This window comes from Dermacentor variabilis, chromosome 3 (assembly GCF_050947875.1).
Source record: "Dermacentor variabilis isolate Ectoservices chromosome 3, ASM5094787v1, whole genome shotgun sequence".
In the NCBI taxonomy this organism is placed as follows: domain Eukaryota; kingdom Metazoa; phylum Arthropoda; class Arachnida; order Ixodida; family Ixodidae; genus Dermacentor; species Dermacentor variabilis.
The window spans coordinates 59,728,811-59,745,459 of record NC_134570.1 but is presented as its reverse complement, the minus strand read 5'-3'; the positions used below and the strand labels follow the sequence as shown (position 1 = coordinate 59,745,459).

The following is a 16,649-nucleotide window of genomic DNA, read 5'->3' as shown; positions in this document are numbered from 1 at the left end:
TGACAGATGTGCACAGCAAGTAGTTTAGGGTCAAATTCTATTCGGGGCTTTAACCACAACTAGCAAAATGAACAGGCCTCGTTGGCAGCTGAGCACTCACCTCAGCAGGGGATCGGCGGCAGCGAGGGCGAGGCGGTCGGCGGCCGGGTGGAGCCGGTCGTCGGGGGGCAAGCCCAACCGTTCTCGTTGGTCTCCATAGATCGCAAAGGGGGACATGCCCGCCGCAGCGGCCCCCAGTGCGCCCCCGGCCGCCCCCAGCCCCGCCGCAGCCGCGTACCTCCGCTGCAGCTCCAGCCAGTGCGGGTCGTATGCCTGGGGGAGCCGTGACTTGAGCTCCAGCTCGGCCTTTAGCTTGTCCTGCAGCTCGCGTTTCTCCATCTCCAGGTCCAAACGCAGACTGCTGCAGTGGTGTCGGGGGGAAGAGCAGCCCACTCATTAGCGCCACCAAGTTTGCAAAAGAAGGCATCACCTGACAGCCCAGTGGGAATGTACGTCCTGCAGTTAACTGCCAAAGCTTCCTGTGCTACTGTTTAATGTCACCCTCATTGCATGCATCTTTGACCAAAGGCAGTGTAGCACGTACTATCAAGAGTGTGCCACTGAGCATTCAATCCTGCAGGGGGAGCTTATTCTGTGTGAAACCAGCTGGTTACCCTGCATTGAGATAAACGGTATAGAGAATTAAAGCTGATAGAGGGAAGCATGAAACGAAATGAGAGACAGAAAAGAAAGAATAGAACTGTCCTGACAATGCAGTGCAGCCTGTGAACACTCAAAGTCTGTCACATAAGCCGCATATCCTCAGGAAGTAAAGCGACATGTTAAGGCCTTTTGGGCTGAGAACAGTGTGGGCTAGTGCTGAGCAAGATAAGAATCCAAGGCCATGGGGGATTGGTCATGCGGGAGTGCCCATTGCCATCACATTAGAAACTGACGAAGGTGAACCGGCAGTAGGGGGTAGATCACAAGCAAAATACTGATGTTGCCTTGCAAGCATCTGTATCGAGGTACGGTAGACTTCCACTAATTCAATCTCGACTGAAGGTCCCATCCCGCACCCATAGAATTCTTTGGGCCCAAACTATTTCAATCCTAAAATTTACCTATGCTGGATAACTCAAACTTTGCTGTTCAGCACATCTGCACCTGACCCCAATGGTGACCCATATCATGGCCCCTCTAGCAGCAGTGTCAGTCTTGGCGGAGCTAAGGAGACAGTGAATACATCGAACACACGCCATCCCCTGCTGGAAACACTTATTTGCGGCCAGATTCTAAGGCCGCAACAGTAGCTCACAATGCATAATTACAGTATTTAACTGGTCTTAATGTGCAAACTCTTTACCCTATAAATGTGGTCCGAAAATTAACTACGCAGTGCAATTGAATACGAAACCAAAACTGCATTTATAACAGCCTACCATCAGAGCCAGCGTCATCGTCATAGCCATAACAAGATGGCACCTCACATAGCCTAACATTGACAATGCGCCGCTTAGTCTTCGATTACGAAGGCTCATTCTAAGTTATTGTACATATTAAGCTAGTGGAAACGAGTCACAACATGCGTTTTTTTGGTATTGCAGAGCATTATTGTATTTACTCGATTCTAATGCGCCCTTGATTGTAACACGCACCTGTTTGCCATGACCTAAAAGAAACAAAAGTCCTTTACAGTACCGCGAACCTCATTTTTTTCATACAGAAATGCAACTTTCTGTCATTTGGAAAAAACAGATTTCCTCCCAATGCACTGAAGTTGCGATAAATAAAAGAAAGTCGTAGTTTCGCCCGAAGGCGAAGCATCTATTACGATAGTAAATTAGTAGAAAGCTATACGAAAAGTAAGGATAGTAGTTTTATCGGCCGCGTAAACTTTGAAACATTCGCTTACTAGCTATATTAACAAGCATGGTGCCATATGCGCACAAGCACACATGGACACGTCTTACTCGATGACCGCAAAAACTAGCAAAACACTGGAGTGAGGAAGTGTGGTAGCAGGAGCGAGGGAATTGACCTTTGTGCGGCCTCGCGCTTCAACGCAAACTAAGAGATGAGAAGACAGCACAGTGCGCCTAGGTGCGCAGACTCTTGCCTCCGTTGCAGATCGCTTTCAAGATAGGGGTTGTGCGGCCGCGCCGTACGTAGCAGCCGCCGGTGTAGAATGCCTCTCCTGTTTGCACCAGTCCCACAGGCAAATTTCGGGAACCCCAAACGCCCATGATGGCGGCCCAATTTCAATCCATCTCTGCACACGTGATCGCTTTCCTTTTAATTGCGGCATCGTGATGAACTCGGCATGTCTTTGCAGTCTGCACTTCCATGCTGATAGAGCAAACGCAGAAAATGGACTGTGCAATTACCTAAGCCAAAGGAAGCATCAGTCTAAAAATGCTGGGAAGCATTGCCTAAGCCCACATACTGCAGCACATAGAGGAAGCTACGGCAGCTAGGCTCGAAGCACATATGAGGCGGCCATTTTGAAATGCCGATAGCGATATGGTAATGCAGATTTAAGGTTGTACTCCATTCTAACGCAAATGCAATTTTAGGACCCGTCTTATCGGGAAAAAAGTGTGCATTAAATTCGAGTAAATACGGTACATTTGTCTCAGGACGAACTAGCAAAGTGGTCAGTCAAGGTGAGGGCCATTACAGCATTTGCGATTGTTGTGGGATCGCTTGAGAAATATTAAACATGCAGTGGATCGTAGGGAGGATATGTTGTGGTTCATAGACAGCAATAAAGTGCTCTCTGGACATTATGAAGATGGACATAAGGGGTAAATTAATCTGTATTGTGTGAAAGTAAAGTTCGCATGCTTCATTTTCCTTTTCTTATTGATAGAATCAGAGGCACGCTGCTTTTCTTGCTAAAAGATTGAGCGCATGTTTGATTTCTAATTTGTTTAGGAGATCTAACGTCTTTCTTTGTGTTCATTTTCTACCACACATAGAAAGTGGGTGCGCGTCAGATTCAGAGGTGCGAGAACCGGGCAAGTACTGTCAAACGAATCTGCGGTGTATTTGGGGATTTTTCTACCTTTTGTTTATTTTGACCTGCTGCATAATTAAACCAATTTCGGCGGTTCCATCACGGTTGAATTGACAAAAGTCGACTGTATCATACAAAAAAAAAAAAAAAAAACTTTTAGGTTTGAAGATCCTTATTCTTTCTTCCTGCCGAATAAAACATGCATTTGATGAATAACAATTAAATTTTAGTGCTCCATGCTGCTGAGATCAACCGAGGGCTTTCCCCTACCAAAACATGCACTTCTGCTAGCCCCATGCATTGATTAGGGTTGACAGGCGGAATGAGAAGCTCGACTGTCACCCTTTCTCAGGTGCCCGATATGATGGCCTTGGGCCGTAACTTCAGCACAAGCATGTATTTTGTATTCTATGCATGTCACGCCCACATTGTAGTCATGAGCAAAATGCATTCTTGGTCACTTGCTGTGCAATAGAAAAAAATACATCCTTAATTTGCTAATATACAGTTCATAACTCTTCATTAAAACCTTCAGAAAAAGCAGCACTAAGGAAACAAAATATTCACACATGTAACCAGCAATAGTAACTATGTATATGCTATGAAGCTTTCATAACGTCTACAAAAAAATATTGACACCCAGACAAATCTTCAGCTATCGAAAAAGCAATAGCGCAAGAACGAGACAAGTGAAGAGGCAACACACACAAGCAACTCCGCTGTCTTTTTCTCGTTTTTCGGCTGTTACTCTTTTGCCATGTACCAACACACCCAAACTGCTCTCGTCAATTTCAGCTATCATCCCTCAGTAATGCATTCCGATGGAAACCAATTAGATGGACAGCCACACCTACACACTAATTTCTCTGCTGCAGCCTCTACATGACTACATACCATACTTTGCATAGCTGCTGGGCCTTGATTCTGAACTTACTGCAATGTTTGCATATAATTTTGCTTGCAGGACAAGGCATGCTTTCATCACTCCCACAAGCTCCCATGACTGACGACACGGCCCACATCAGTCCCAGAGCACACCTACTAGAAAAATCTCATGACTCATTCATGCCTTTGCACATATCTTCCAGGACCACACTTTTTTGTTGATCCTATTTTTATCATTTACAGCGCCAAGCAACTTATCTTGGAGCACATGACTGGGTGACAAATGGAAACAAGAATAGAACAGGTCCAAACATGTCGGCCAGTTGTTTACTTGTATAGAAGCAGGAACAGTTCCAAAGTCACTGACATACAGATATTTCATCATTTTTATGAATGCCTTTTTTACAACCACTTCTTTCTCATCCGTTTCTCCCTGGATCAAGTATACAGCACAGGGGTGGTATGCTCAGATGATCACTTTCAGGCCACGAATGCTGTTTGCCCATAGATGTCGGTGTGTCTAGTGCTAGTCAAGCCATATCTTGCAAAAGTGTGACCATCCGAGAATATGACCCCAGGCCCGACTGAGCAAAAATGCAAAACCGTGCCTACAGTGCACGAAGGAAGCCAGTATCGAGCATCACAAAAGTGCAGAAACACTCACTTCTCTCTTGAGGCAGCAGCTGCTGCAGCATACATGCCCAGTTGGTAGTGTAGCATCATGGGGTCCATGGCGGCGGCAGCCGCAGCTGCTGCAGCGGCCGCCGGATGGGACCGGGGTGACGGGTACCCACTGGGGGAGAAGCCTGCGTGTGGTCGGGCATATTCGCTCAGCTGCCGCAGGGCGGGGGTGTCTGCTGCGGCTGCTGCTGCTGCTGCTGCCGCATATGGGTTGGTCGCGGCACCGCGCTGGGGTGCCGCCCGGTACGGGTTTGCACCAGGGGGGAAGTCGCATGGGTGGCCACTGGGGCCCGCTTTGTTCTCGGATGCCCCGCTCCTGTGTTCCAAGGAGCTGAGCCGTTGCTACGAAGAACGAGAACAGAGGAGCCAGCCACATGGCCAATGTAAGCAAACACTAGTAATAAAAGCAGCGAAAAAAAAAAAAAAGAAAAGCCAGATCAGTGCAAGTGTTTGCGATTACAGAGACCTACACAATCCTGTGCAATACAGAGGAACGCTTTCTAAGTGCACTGTCATCGTATGTGCGTGGCGCTAACGGCACAGTATTCCGGTAGTATGCTGAGCTATAATACAAAACTGCACTTGCTGCTGTATTCATGTGTGCCTTTGTCAAAATATTTTCTCAATATTACTTTCAAGCAATTTAAAGCATGAAAAGTGCAGTGTGTGCTCATAATCTAAAATCTTCCCCTTGTGTACTACTGTACTCCTATGGTTATTGATTGCACTGGTTTGAAGGTAGTGATATACATGGGTTAGAAGGTAGGGTTACATACATGTGGATGATCAAAAAATTGCATGATTGAACATTTAGCAGCTACATAACCACTGTCGGAAGCAGAGACACAAAACAGAAGATGTCAAGAGTGGCAACTGCAAATTGCGATTTCTGCCACGGAACGCTATCATTGCTGAACTTTTCACAATTTTCTACAGCTTACTACAAATCACGACTGCTTCCTAGCCCCAACTTACATCCTCGATTAGTTTGCATAAAAGATAAAGTGCAGTGGCCTCTATAGGTGCAAATGGTCTCCTATATTTTCAATTGCAATAGCATTTAAATGACCAAAGACACTGCTCACAGAACATGAAGCAACGGTCATGTGGATGGCAAGATCTTTTTCCATCAATCTACTTTCATTATAAGGATTGAAACAACCGATTTTCTTAAGCATCTTTCTAGCTACCAGCACTTTCAAATTTACCAATAATCTACCCTTTCACTCTGCGGTACTAGCTTTTTAATCAAGTGCATCAGCTGGGAGAGCGACTGAAGTGAACAAGTGGTGCTTCTGGGTATCAAGAAAAAATTCATATTAAACTGTGAAGCTTTCCGAGTAATACGCATGGTTTTGGTTTGCGATGTAATGCTTTTTTTAGAAAGAGTTGCACCTAAGAAAGAACAAACACAGGGAAAAAAACGAGCTAGACGAAAAGAGCGCAAGTGAATTGCAAGTTTTCCTCCCAGTGATAGCGACATGCAGTTATAAGTGTGCACTCAAGACTGATGAAAGGTCACAAGAATTGCAAAATGTGCACATAAAAGCGTTATTTCGTAAAAACTGGGCCGTATAGTTTTATACATGGCACTAGATATGTTATACATGGCTATCCTCCTTACAGCAAATCAATAGTTTACCTTCTAATTGCTACAGCTTGACTGTTCACATACGGAATATTGTCAACAAGCTCCATTTGTTCTTCCAAATAAATGAAGATAAAATTATTTCCAGGGCTGACTGGCTACTAAGGCAAAACTGTCGAAGCCGCAAACTTTATGGTACATTCAACTGGCTCCTACCTCACTGTAACTTGGTTTGCAACAATACAGAGCCTGCTCGAAATTGTAGCCAAAGAGCCAGGGCCCAAGCCAAATGTTCAGCTCCTCCCAGAGTACAGTCAAATTCATGTAACCAGAGTTTGTAAGGTCTTTGTTGAGCTACAACTTTAGAGGTGACAGCACCTCCAAGCACTCTTAGCTGGAGAGGCACTCTGATGAGTTAGGTGAATGTGTTCCAAATGCTCTAGAGCACCTGAAAGATACCAGTTGAATATACCATGAGAGTGACAAGGCCTCTTTGAACTATCTGAACCAAATAACTGCAACACAATGCAGCTGACCACACCTTCGGCGCCCTGAGAATTAATGTGCGTTCTGCACTGTGTCGACACTCACCTTGGCTTCCTCCCTTTCTTTCTCGGCTGCCTTGCGTGCCCTCTCCTCCCTTTTTCTCGCCAGCTTCGAATCAGGAACGGGCTTGAAGGTCAAGTCCGTGCGAGCGCAAGAGTTGAATTCGCCTCGACTCCAGTGCCGCAGAAAGCTGGCATGTGAGTGAGGAAGAGAGCGACATTCAACACTGCACACTTGGCAAGAGCAACTATGTAAATGCTTAAAAGGACCATTAAAGAGCAACAGTAGATCAGTTCAAACTGATGCAACTGTGTTTCAAATTTGCATTTACTTTGCATAAAAAAATCTTGATTACTACAGCAGAAAACGAAGGCGCAAAGTTGGTCTTTTTAAATTTCACGCCATGACAATGCAACGTTAGGGATTTCAAAGTACAGTCGACTCTAGTTACAATGGACCCTGATAATCCGATAAAAAACGTCCATTTTATCTTAAGTCACTAACACCAGAGATGCCTTAGTTCTGAAACTATCGTTGCGATGTCTAATAACTTTATTTGCAAAGAGTGAGTGACGAACGTCCAAAGAAAAAAAAAAGGAAAAAAAAAAAAAGTCAAGTCGGTTTCACCACTCAATAGGCGAAGCATCAATTGTGATAGCAAATTAAGAAAGATAAGCGCGGCAGCAGCAGCGAGCGAATTGACCTTTGTGCTGTCTCGCTTCAACGCAAGCTAAACGTCGAAAACACAGCACATATGAAGCTACCGGCACTGGGCGCACTTTGTTCACATCGCAGATCGCTTCCAAGGTACGGCTCCCGCACGGGCATGCCGTTAATAGCAGCCATCGGAGTAGAATCCCTCGCTTCTTTCCCTCGCTTTCCCCCCGTGCCTCGTGCAAGAAAGACCGTGCGCTTTCCTCCCTCCCTCACGCACAAAATATTGAACCACGATGGTTGGCTGACCCTCGCAAGTCACTTGCCAGCCTGTGCGGTCATGGCAAAAGTCCATTTTGTACGCCTGATTGACAAAAATTGCAGCTAATTTTGTCTGCTGTAGCCAATAGTTCGTTGTAGCATGGCCTGTTAAAGGCGAACTTGGTTGCTTTAATAAAATAGCCAGACCAAACTAAGGTTGAAATATGGTCCGTTGTATCCAAAAGTCTGTTGTACGCAGGACCATTGTAAGGAGCGTAGACTACACCTTCATGTGTTAGGGTAGTTTCTTGTGTAGCAAACATAATGAAAACTCCTTAAGTTCAGTCTTTGGTTCATTCAGAACGCTATGTAATCGCCATTTAAAGATAAACTACGAACTAATCAGTGGCAGGCACTACTTAAGTCATGACATCAGTATAGCTTTTTCAAGGTGGCCTCACAACCAGTCCTTGGCTTTTGAATCTTATCTGGCTTGCCAAGTTCCTTTGCTTGGCTAATATAGAACTTTTTGGTATTCCATAGCCATTATTTGCCAATCTAGCTTAATCTAATACAGTGCAGCCCACTTATAACTATACCACGTATAACAATAAGCTGGTTATAACGACGAGTGAACTTAGGACTCCTATCAACTTGTGCATTAAGGCTACAAGAAAAAAAACATATAACAATATTTTATTCACCGAATATAGGGTATAATGATCAAAATTTTGGCTTCTGAATGGCACTTTCCATGCAGAATAATCGTGACATCTGTTCCCAAGTTCTCTTTAAACGTACGATGCCGGGTCAGGGCGAAAACTTTGCCTATGTGCATTTGTATCTGCCACCATTACTGCACGGCACGTCCCGCTGTTGGTCCCGAATGCACCGATTGCAAAAGCCACAGAGAGCATTGAGAGTTTGTGCCAGCCACTCCGTGTCCACGTCGTCTGCGATGGTGCTTCACGTGTCCAGAGAAAGAGAGACAGAGAAAAAGCGAAAAGCGAAGCGGCACCTGTCCTTTCTACGCTCTCCCAGTGAGCATGGAAATGCACTGCGAAAGCAGCCCCGAAGCAGCAGGAGACGTATTCTGGGATTATCACTTTCGGCAATACTATTGCCTTTGATGACGTAGTGCTCAACCAGCCAATCCGCTCATACAGTTTTGCTCGAGCAGCCATCAGCATGTGCCTGATGGTCGAAGCAATAGTATCGACGAAAGTAATCGTCCCAGAACACATCTCCTGGGAGCACGCTGCTACTGACGATGGAACATGATGGAGGAGTTTCTGAGTGCAGGTAGTGCTGCCTCCTTCTGCAAAGAGATATCTGATGGGGTGATCGTTGTCGCAATAGACGGCATCGTTGTGCGACGGACGTGACGAGATTGATGATGGCCTGCCTTTGACTAGCAGTAGTTGAGCGCTTAGTAAAGACGACGACAAAGAAAGGAGACACACAGGCGCACAAAGGGATATTGTGTGCTTCCTTCTTTGTCCTCGCCTTTACTAAGCGCTCAACCACTGCCATTCAAGATGTACCAACAAGCCCATTCCGCTACGCTTGTCTTTGACATCGACTCCGATCGAGTCGCTCATTGATTTCATCCAAGCTAAATTATTTCCACCAGTGCTTGCACAGCAGCTGGAGGCGATGCACACTGCAGTAGTGAACCTGGAACTCCTGCAAAAGCAAGGCCACATTTCTGGCTATTTCAGCATGCCTAATGCTTGACAGGCTATTTAGAGGTATACATAAACATTTTATTTTTCACTGTCTACTTACTACGTCTATTTTGAACACAAGTGGCAAATTTGGTTTCGAAGCTGCAAAAGTATTTTCCGTCCAGATATACATATCGTTATAAGTGGACTGCACTGTATTCCTCTTTCATTTCCCTTTAAACTCTGACTGCAGAGAGACACAAGTTTGCGGAGTGAATGTATGCCGTAGCTAAATAAAGTGCAGTCCACTTATGATATCAAGAAAAACGAGAAATCTCATTGTTACAACCGATCATTGCTATATCTGAACAGCTAAAAAAAAAGAAGGAAAAGAAAAGCTGCCAAACATACCTTCATAGCTCAGAAACCAAATTTGCCATTTGCAATAAAGAACTGACGTTGCAGAAAGAATGCTGCGAAAAATGAGATGTTTATACGTCGCGTCCAGTGGCTACGCGAACACTGGCAGCTATAATTTCGCCTACATGAAATAAATGAGCAACACGACATTGCATTTTGCAGGAACATTGGGGTCTGTGTAAAAGATGGGCCACTGTCGATCTCCTCGCCTCTGTCGCACAACGCTGTCATCTGCCGCAGAACAAGGGGGCGTTATCTGCACTCAGAAACTCCTCCATCGAAGCACGATTTATTTTATCGGCAGTAGCGACGTGCTCCCAGAGTTCGGTAATGTCAACGGCTGCCACCATGTTGGTTTCACACATGGGGGTTTCACCCTGGCGCACAAAACCCATCATTTCCGTTCATCGGCATGGTCCCTGGTTCTAGCCTCCATGATCGTGGCGCCCACAGTTTTCAGAATCGTCAATATTATCGACTGCACAAGCTGGTACTTGGAGCCTTGCAAAATTTGCAGCTTCATCTCAAGCTACACAGTTTGCACTTTGTCAGGGCACCTACCACTGCTTCCGCGCTCACTGAGGAAGACAGGGTAGAAAGGGAGTGCAGGCGCAGTTCATTTCTTGGCCCCCCCACCCTATGTGGATGCTCGCCAGCGACGCAGATGCGAAGTAGCTGGCGCCATCTTGTGGCACACTGCACCAAATTGCAATGCTCTCCATGGCTTTCGCAAACAGAGTGCTGGCAAGACACACTGCGCAGTAATGACGGCGAATACGAACTCACATAGGCAAACTTTTCACACCGTCTCGTTTAAGAGAAACTCAGCAAAGCAAATTTCACCATTATTTTGCATGGAAAGCGCTGCACAAAAGGCAGAACTTCAATCGTTATGTCTGATATGCGGTGAATAACATATCATATATGGCTTTTCTTTCTCATTGCCTTAACGCGCAAGTTGATACTCTGGAATCAACTCCTTGTTATAACCAATATATTGTTATAGTATGTGGTGTCATTATAAGTGGACTGCACTGTAGTACTCAATGAATTCAAGTCATTCAATAAGAATGCTTCCGCTTTAGGCAGCCTATAGATTTGTTTCACTGGCTTAGGAAACTCAGTTTATTATGCAGACCATCTCATAATGTTTAGAACCACTTATGGTGCTGCAGTATTACGCTTTGCTTCCACAACATCTAGTGACGAGCTGTTCCTGTGTCTCCTCATTATATTGTCATGGTGTGCCGGATAGAACTACATTTCAATTCCTTATTTACAAGCTCCTCAGATGACAAAGTTTAGTTGTGAATGGCATCACATTTATCAAATAATGCATACGAACCTTATCTTTACAAAACAAAATCTACACAGCCTTTATATTGCACTTTGTTTAGAAATTAGGAAATACAGTTAAACCTTGATATAACAAACTTCAATACAACGAAATTGTTGATATAACAAAGTATTTCACTTTTCATAAGTTCTTGTCCATAGAAGAACATGTACTTAGAACCTTAATATAACGAGGTGTGTTTGTATGCGATTTCAATATAAAAAAAATTTCACCGCTGCCGCAGAAGAATGCTGAGTGCTGAGACAATTAATGGAAACTACCGCGGACGCAGATGGTCAAATGATCGAATTATAAGCGACTGTTTGGAAACGTACGTCTCAAATCGTGCTCAACAAGAGCGACCGCTGGAGCCACATCATGTTCCGTATAAGTGCAATAAAAATCCTATGGTTCCCACATGCACTGTGCGCTTTAGGTGCAAGTGAAAGCATGCAGAGAAGAAAGATGGTGGCTTCACGAGTGCAGCCTTCCCGCGCAGGCGATGAAAAAGAGGAGGGGAGTGAGCTCATGTGAGGGAGCGGGGGCGAATTGGGTAAGTTGGTAAGCGCCTAGACTGTGGCTGCGCGTGGCTGTAAGCGCAGCTGAGCGCACATGTAGCCACGCACCCTGCTTTAGAGGTAATCTGCTGCATATGCAAAGAGTGCGTGCCTAGACAGCGTGGTGACAAGTAAACTGCCTTACCGCGCATTTAGTACTGGAGGTTGCGTAATGTCGAATTAAGGTGACCCGTTGGAGTGAGAGGCAGACGAAGCATTCACTGCCCCTTGCGGGCGCTTTTCCTGACAGCATCATCCCAGTGCGGGTGACGCTATTAGAGGATGGATTGCGCAACATTTTGACGAGACGCACAGAAGAGAAACACAGAGCGCTACTTGCAATTATAGTTTTATTCCCTTGTCAGTGGAATAAATATAGGAAGTCACTCAACCTTGGCAAGTGACACTATCAGCCGCAGAAATGGTGCGCACGTGAAAGCGTGGCTGGATTCACTTAATTCGTACCGTCGAGAAGATACCATCGACGTACACGGCAAGAAATCTGGTCATTCCTTGCCGACTTCTAAGTTTATCAAAATAAAATGTTTCCTCATTCAAAATTTGCTTTTTTCGATTGCCCGATAAGTCGGAAAATTCTGTGGCCCCTTTTCGTGTAAGAAAAATCGATCGGTGACTGGCCTTATTTGCATAAAAGTTTGAATTTCAATAGAACGAAATTTCGATATAACGAAAGAAATTGCCGATTTTACCTACCTTGTTATATCAAGGTTTAACTGTATTTGGTATTTGCCTTGATACTTGAACATAGTTTTTCTTGAACATTAGCATTTGATTTGGAATGCCGCTATTCGCACACCCACAGTTTTTGCAGTTGCGATAGCAGTGCTGATACAGTCAGGCCAGTCAATAAAACTGTAGCATTGCATTCCGCTGCTCTCATGGGCTAGCTTCTGTCTGCCATTAGAGGTCCCATGCAGAGAGAAATGGGAGTCCTAAAAACTAAAGCACGGCTACCACGCATGGCACAGTGGTGCTCCCACGCCCACCATTATGGTCCGTACCTCTGGTACACCATTTGAATATGTGAAATTGCTGTGAAACAGGCTTTGTTTAAGGGGGGGACATGGATTTTAGAATGATAAAAAATCTAAGAAAAGTTGATTTTGAGAAAAATTCATTTTAGGAATGTTTGTGTCTTCAAGTACTTGCCCTTAAATTATTAACACTGATTTCGATTGGTAAATAGGAACAAATCAGCTTTCGAAATGTCACGGGAGCCACGAAATGCCCTGCGCCAGGCAAAATTTGGTCAAACTTTCCGCGCAAGCCGTGGACGCAGCCACTAGCCGACCACTGTCATCTTGGACTTGTTTTGAAGCTAATTTTGTACGAATTTTACGCAAGCTCAAATGGTTGGCATGACTGAAGCAGACATTTTTTTGTTATTTGTTTTACGTGGCCACTGTCTCCACTACTGCTGTTGGTTTGCGTGGGCCATCTTTGTTTACTTTCGCTTCTCATGCAGCTGAAGACCATGGACAATGGCGTGCTGCCGAACGGCTGGCATGAACGGAACGGCCGCAACCACCTGCTGTGTCCAAAGTGGCACTCTACCACCACCGTGGGGTCTACTGGGCCTAGCTGCAGGTTGATGTCATCAGATCATCAGCCAGCATCACCAGCGGCATTCTAGACTGCACTGATATGACATACTATTCAGTATTCAGTGGGCAAGTCAGTTGAGCATGCAAGAAGTGCAGCGATTGTGTTTGAAGGAGTGTCTGGCATCACAGTGCGCAACGGAGTGGGAATTCAAGCTGCTTGTCGCAAAGGCTTCGGAAGTCGCAAAGGGAGCAAAGAAGGGAGGCAGGAAACTACGTACATGGCGGACTGGCTGCGGTGGCATTCGCTGTCTTCAACCTTGGGCTCGGGGCTGGGTCCCCTCACCAGCTGCTGGGCCTCGGGCTCTTCCTCCTCCTCTTCGGGCACAACGTGGTGAACGGGGCCACCATGGTGGGAGCTGCTGCCGTGATGCGACGACAGCCCACCACTGTGGTGGCCACCAGAGCCCCCGTGGTGGGAAGGTGGGGCCACCCGGTGCCCGCTTCCCCCGCCACCGCTGTCCAGCGGAAGCTGAGGGGGGAGAGGCATGGACACAGGGGCACGCGAGGGAGGAGTCTTGGAGTGGTGCTGCGGCGCCGTTGCCTGATGGGCTGGCGGCGGAGGTGCGGGAGGAGGGACAAACTGTGGATGCGTCTGAGGAAAGTGCAGGTGTGGGGAGTAAAGCTGGGGACTGAAATAAGGCGAGTATGGGAATCCCGGATGCATTTGTGGTGGTGCACCGGAAGGAGGTACATTCCCCGGGTGCTGCCGAGCCACAGTGACCAACGGGCTCGGGTATCCACCACCCAAAGGAGAGGCAGAAGTTGACACGGCCACCGAGGAAGTGGCAAAGAGGGGGGGTGAAAAGGGGTAGTGGTGGCCGGAGGCTGAGGAGGCGGGCGTGGAGGTTGGGGTTGTTGGCATGGGAACAGAGCAAGGAACCGGCTTCACATGTGATGGCGAGGAAGAATGAGAAAAGGAGGGCATGTGGTGAGGGGAGGAAGGGGCACTCACGCGTTCTTTCGGGGGAGAGGGTGGGGGCTCGGTTTTGACATGGTGCGGGGGCGGGCCCGGGTAGTCCACGGGGGCTCCGGGCACAGAGCACGGCGAGGACCGAGGGGGAGCCGAGGCACCAGCGGCCGCCAGAGAAGATGCTGGCAAGCAGGAGGAGGATGAGGGGGGAAGGGGCGCCAGGGGAGACAGGCCCCTGGGCGCCCCCAGCGGTGAACTATTAGCAGCCAATGACTGTGTGGCTTCCGGTGGAAGTGGACCGACCCCGCTGCTGCTATTAGGGGGAAAACCCCTGGGGGGCCCTTCCATGAGGAGCGTGGGCGGTCCGCTCATTTCTTCTTTGATGCGCACAAGATGGCTCTTGATAGTGGGCGGCATCATGCCCGACGGGAGCAGGGGCTCCACAGGGGGCGGAGGCATGGCCGACAGAGCTGCCAGGGATGGGTTGATGCCTCCCGGCAAGGGCAGTGGAGGAGTTGGGCGACCACGTGACAACGGGGATGACACCAGCCGAAGGGGCTTGGACTCTTCCACTTCCATCTTGATCAGGGACAATGGCATGGCATCAGGTGGTGCTGCTGGCGACTTCACTCTCGGGTCTGGCAGAGAGAGAGTGGGTGGTGCCTGAGGAAGCAATTGATCAAACTTATCCTCAGACATCATCAACTTCGGCGATGGCGCCAGAGTTTGCGTTGGAGGTGTTGGCACACCCCTGCCGATCAGCTGATGTGCCGGTGGTGGCACGGGCGATGATATGCGAGGCAGAAGTAACTGTGGAGAGCGCTCCAGGTGTGGCACTTGGCTCGGCATGCCGGGCATCACCAAAGAGACAGGCGAAGGACATAGTGGTCGTGAAATGGGGAGGGCAACAGGTGCATCTTCTGTAACTGCTGGGCTACACCGTGCTTCCTTCGGTGGCCTGCAAAGTAAGATTGCAACATTTTAATACTGTCAAAAAAATTCCACGGCACGTGCTACACACTAACGGAGCAAGGTGATATTTGCCTCACAATTCACAGTAATATCACATACACCTTTCCACAGCTATAAACGTGCAGTTTCTAACATCACAGCACTTTAATAAGGAAAAACTTAGGCCAAAAGATTTTACATGAATGCATACGGTAACTCCTCTCACCTTGCAGCTCATTTATGACTATCTATGTGACACGGCAAGGGCTGTATGGGCATTTAAATTAAGAATCTGGCAAGAACTTTGAGCATTACCATGAACTTCAATGCAGTGATGGGCGATAAATTCAGGAAAGGGAGTCTTGACTTACAAACAGAGTATGGCAGGAGTGCCACTGTATGGGGCAAAGACAGCTGTTAATAGTAAAAAAAAGGCTGCTCACCCATCATTTGCTACAGGGCTAGGCTCGGGCTGCTGAGAGCTTGGCCGAGAGCTTGGCCGAGAGCTCGGCCGCTCCTCTTCCACTGGCGAGGGTAGCCGCAGTGGCATTGATGCTGCCTGCGAGGGTTCTTCAGCCACATTTGTCAGTGGTGGCACTGCTGCTGGGACGGGGGCCACAACTGGAGACGGTGACACGCTGGGAGGGCTAACAGACGTTGCCTCAGGTTCTTCCGGGGCATTCTCTGCAGTAGCAACAATTCACGGGACTTTACACAGTGTTGGCAGCTTAGTGAACAAGTACTGTATTTACTCGCATAATGATCGCACTTTATTTGTAAAAAAAATTGATGTATAAATTCAGGGGTGGGATCATCACGCGAGTTAAGGGGGGAGGCTACCCTGGAGACCGAACTTTCTTATTTTTTAAGATATCCAGATGAAACTTTCAGGGTACGTTCACACCACTGAACTATGAGGAACTGCAAAGTTTCATGAAGATATGTTTATTAGTTCCAGAGTTATTGAGGTCTAACTAGGTGATTCATGTATATGCCTGAGGAAGAGCCTGGAGAAATGCCAGGACATCGTAGGAAGCTGAAATTCACTGTGATGATCCCTTGATAGATATCCCAGGGGGCTAAAGAGCCCTTTTCTTTAATTTCCCCTCAAAAAATTTTTAAGACAACTTTGAATTTGATGTAGCCAGTAATGACCACATCCATCAAAAATTAATTGCTTATTATAAATTAACTGCACCAGCTTTCAAAAAAAGAAGCCTGTTACCCCCTGGCAAAGTCATTCAGGAACAGAATAAAAAAAACGGCATACAAATCTGAAGAGCGGTTCTTGAGATATCGCCTTCCCCAGCACCACTACTAGCGAAAAAATCCATTCCGAGAAAACAGGCCTTAAAGTTGAACACATGTGTTTCTTTATTAGAAAGCTCCTGCGGAGCTTCTAATTAGCTCTTGCGGCTCCAGGCACACTCAGTGTGTCGGATTTTCGACTGGCGACAGCCGAAAGCACAGTTCCGCCGCTGAAAAGCGTCTACGCAGTCGGCACTCGCTGCGAGAGATAGGAAGTTCGATGCTCGTACAAGACGCATATCGCGCTCCCGTGCACCGAACA

The 16,649-nt window shown here is 47.0% G+C and overlaps 1 protein-coding gene across 7 annotated transcripts in view; it reads right to left on the bottom strand.

The window, feature by feature from the left end:
- Positions 1 to 16,649, bottom strand: part of Gug (arginine-glutamic acid dipeptide repeats grunge) — an 87,012-nt gene that overhangs the window by 44,772 nt on the left and 25,591 nt on the right. For 6 of the 7 annotated variants that reach the window (XM_075685287.1, XM_075685289.1, XM_075685290.1 and 3 more), the window contains exons 10-14: positions 15,523 to 15,763; positions 13,437 to 15,086; positions 6,744 to 6,888; positions 4,548 to 4,906; positions 101 to 400 (exon numbers count right to left, since the gene is read on the bottom strand). In XM_075685287.1, coding sequence (XP_075541402.1) covers positions 101 to 400; positions 4,548 to 4,906; positions 6,744 to 6,888; positions 13,437 to 15,086; positions 15,523 to 15,763 — 2,695 coding nt within the window. The remainder of the gene's footprint in view (positions 1 to 100; positions 401 to 4,547; positions 4,907 to 6,743; positions 6,889 to 13,436; positions 15,087 to 15,522; positions 15,764 to 16,649) is intronic. The other variant, XM_075685288.1, reaches the window with a different exon arrangement.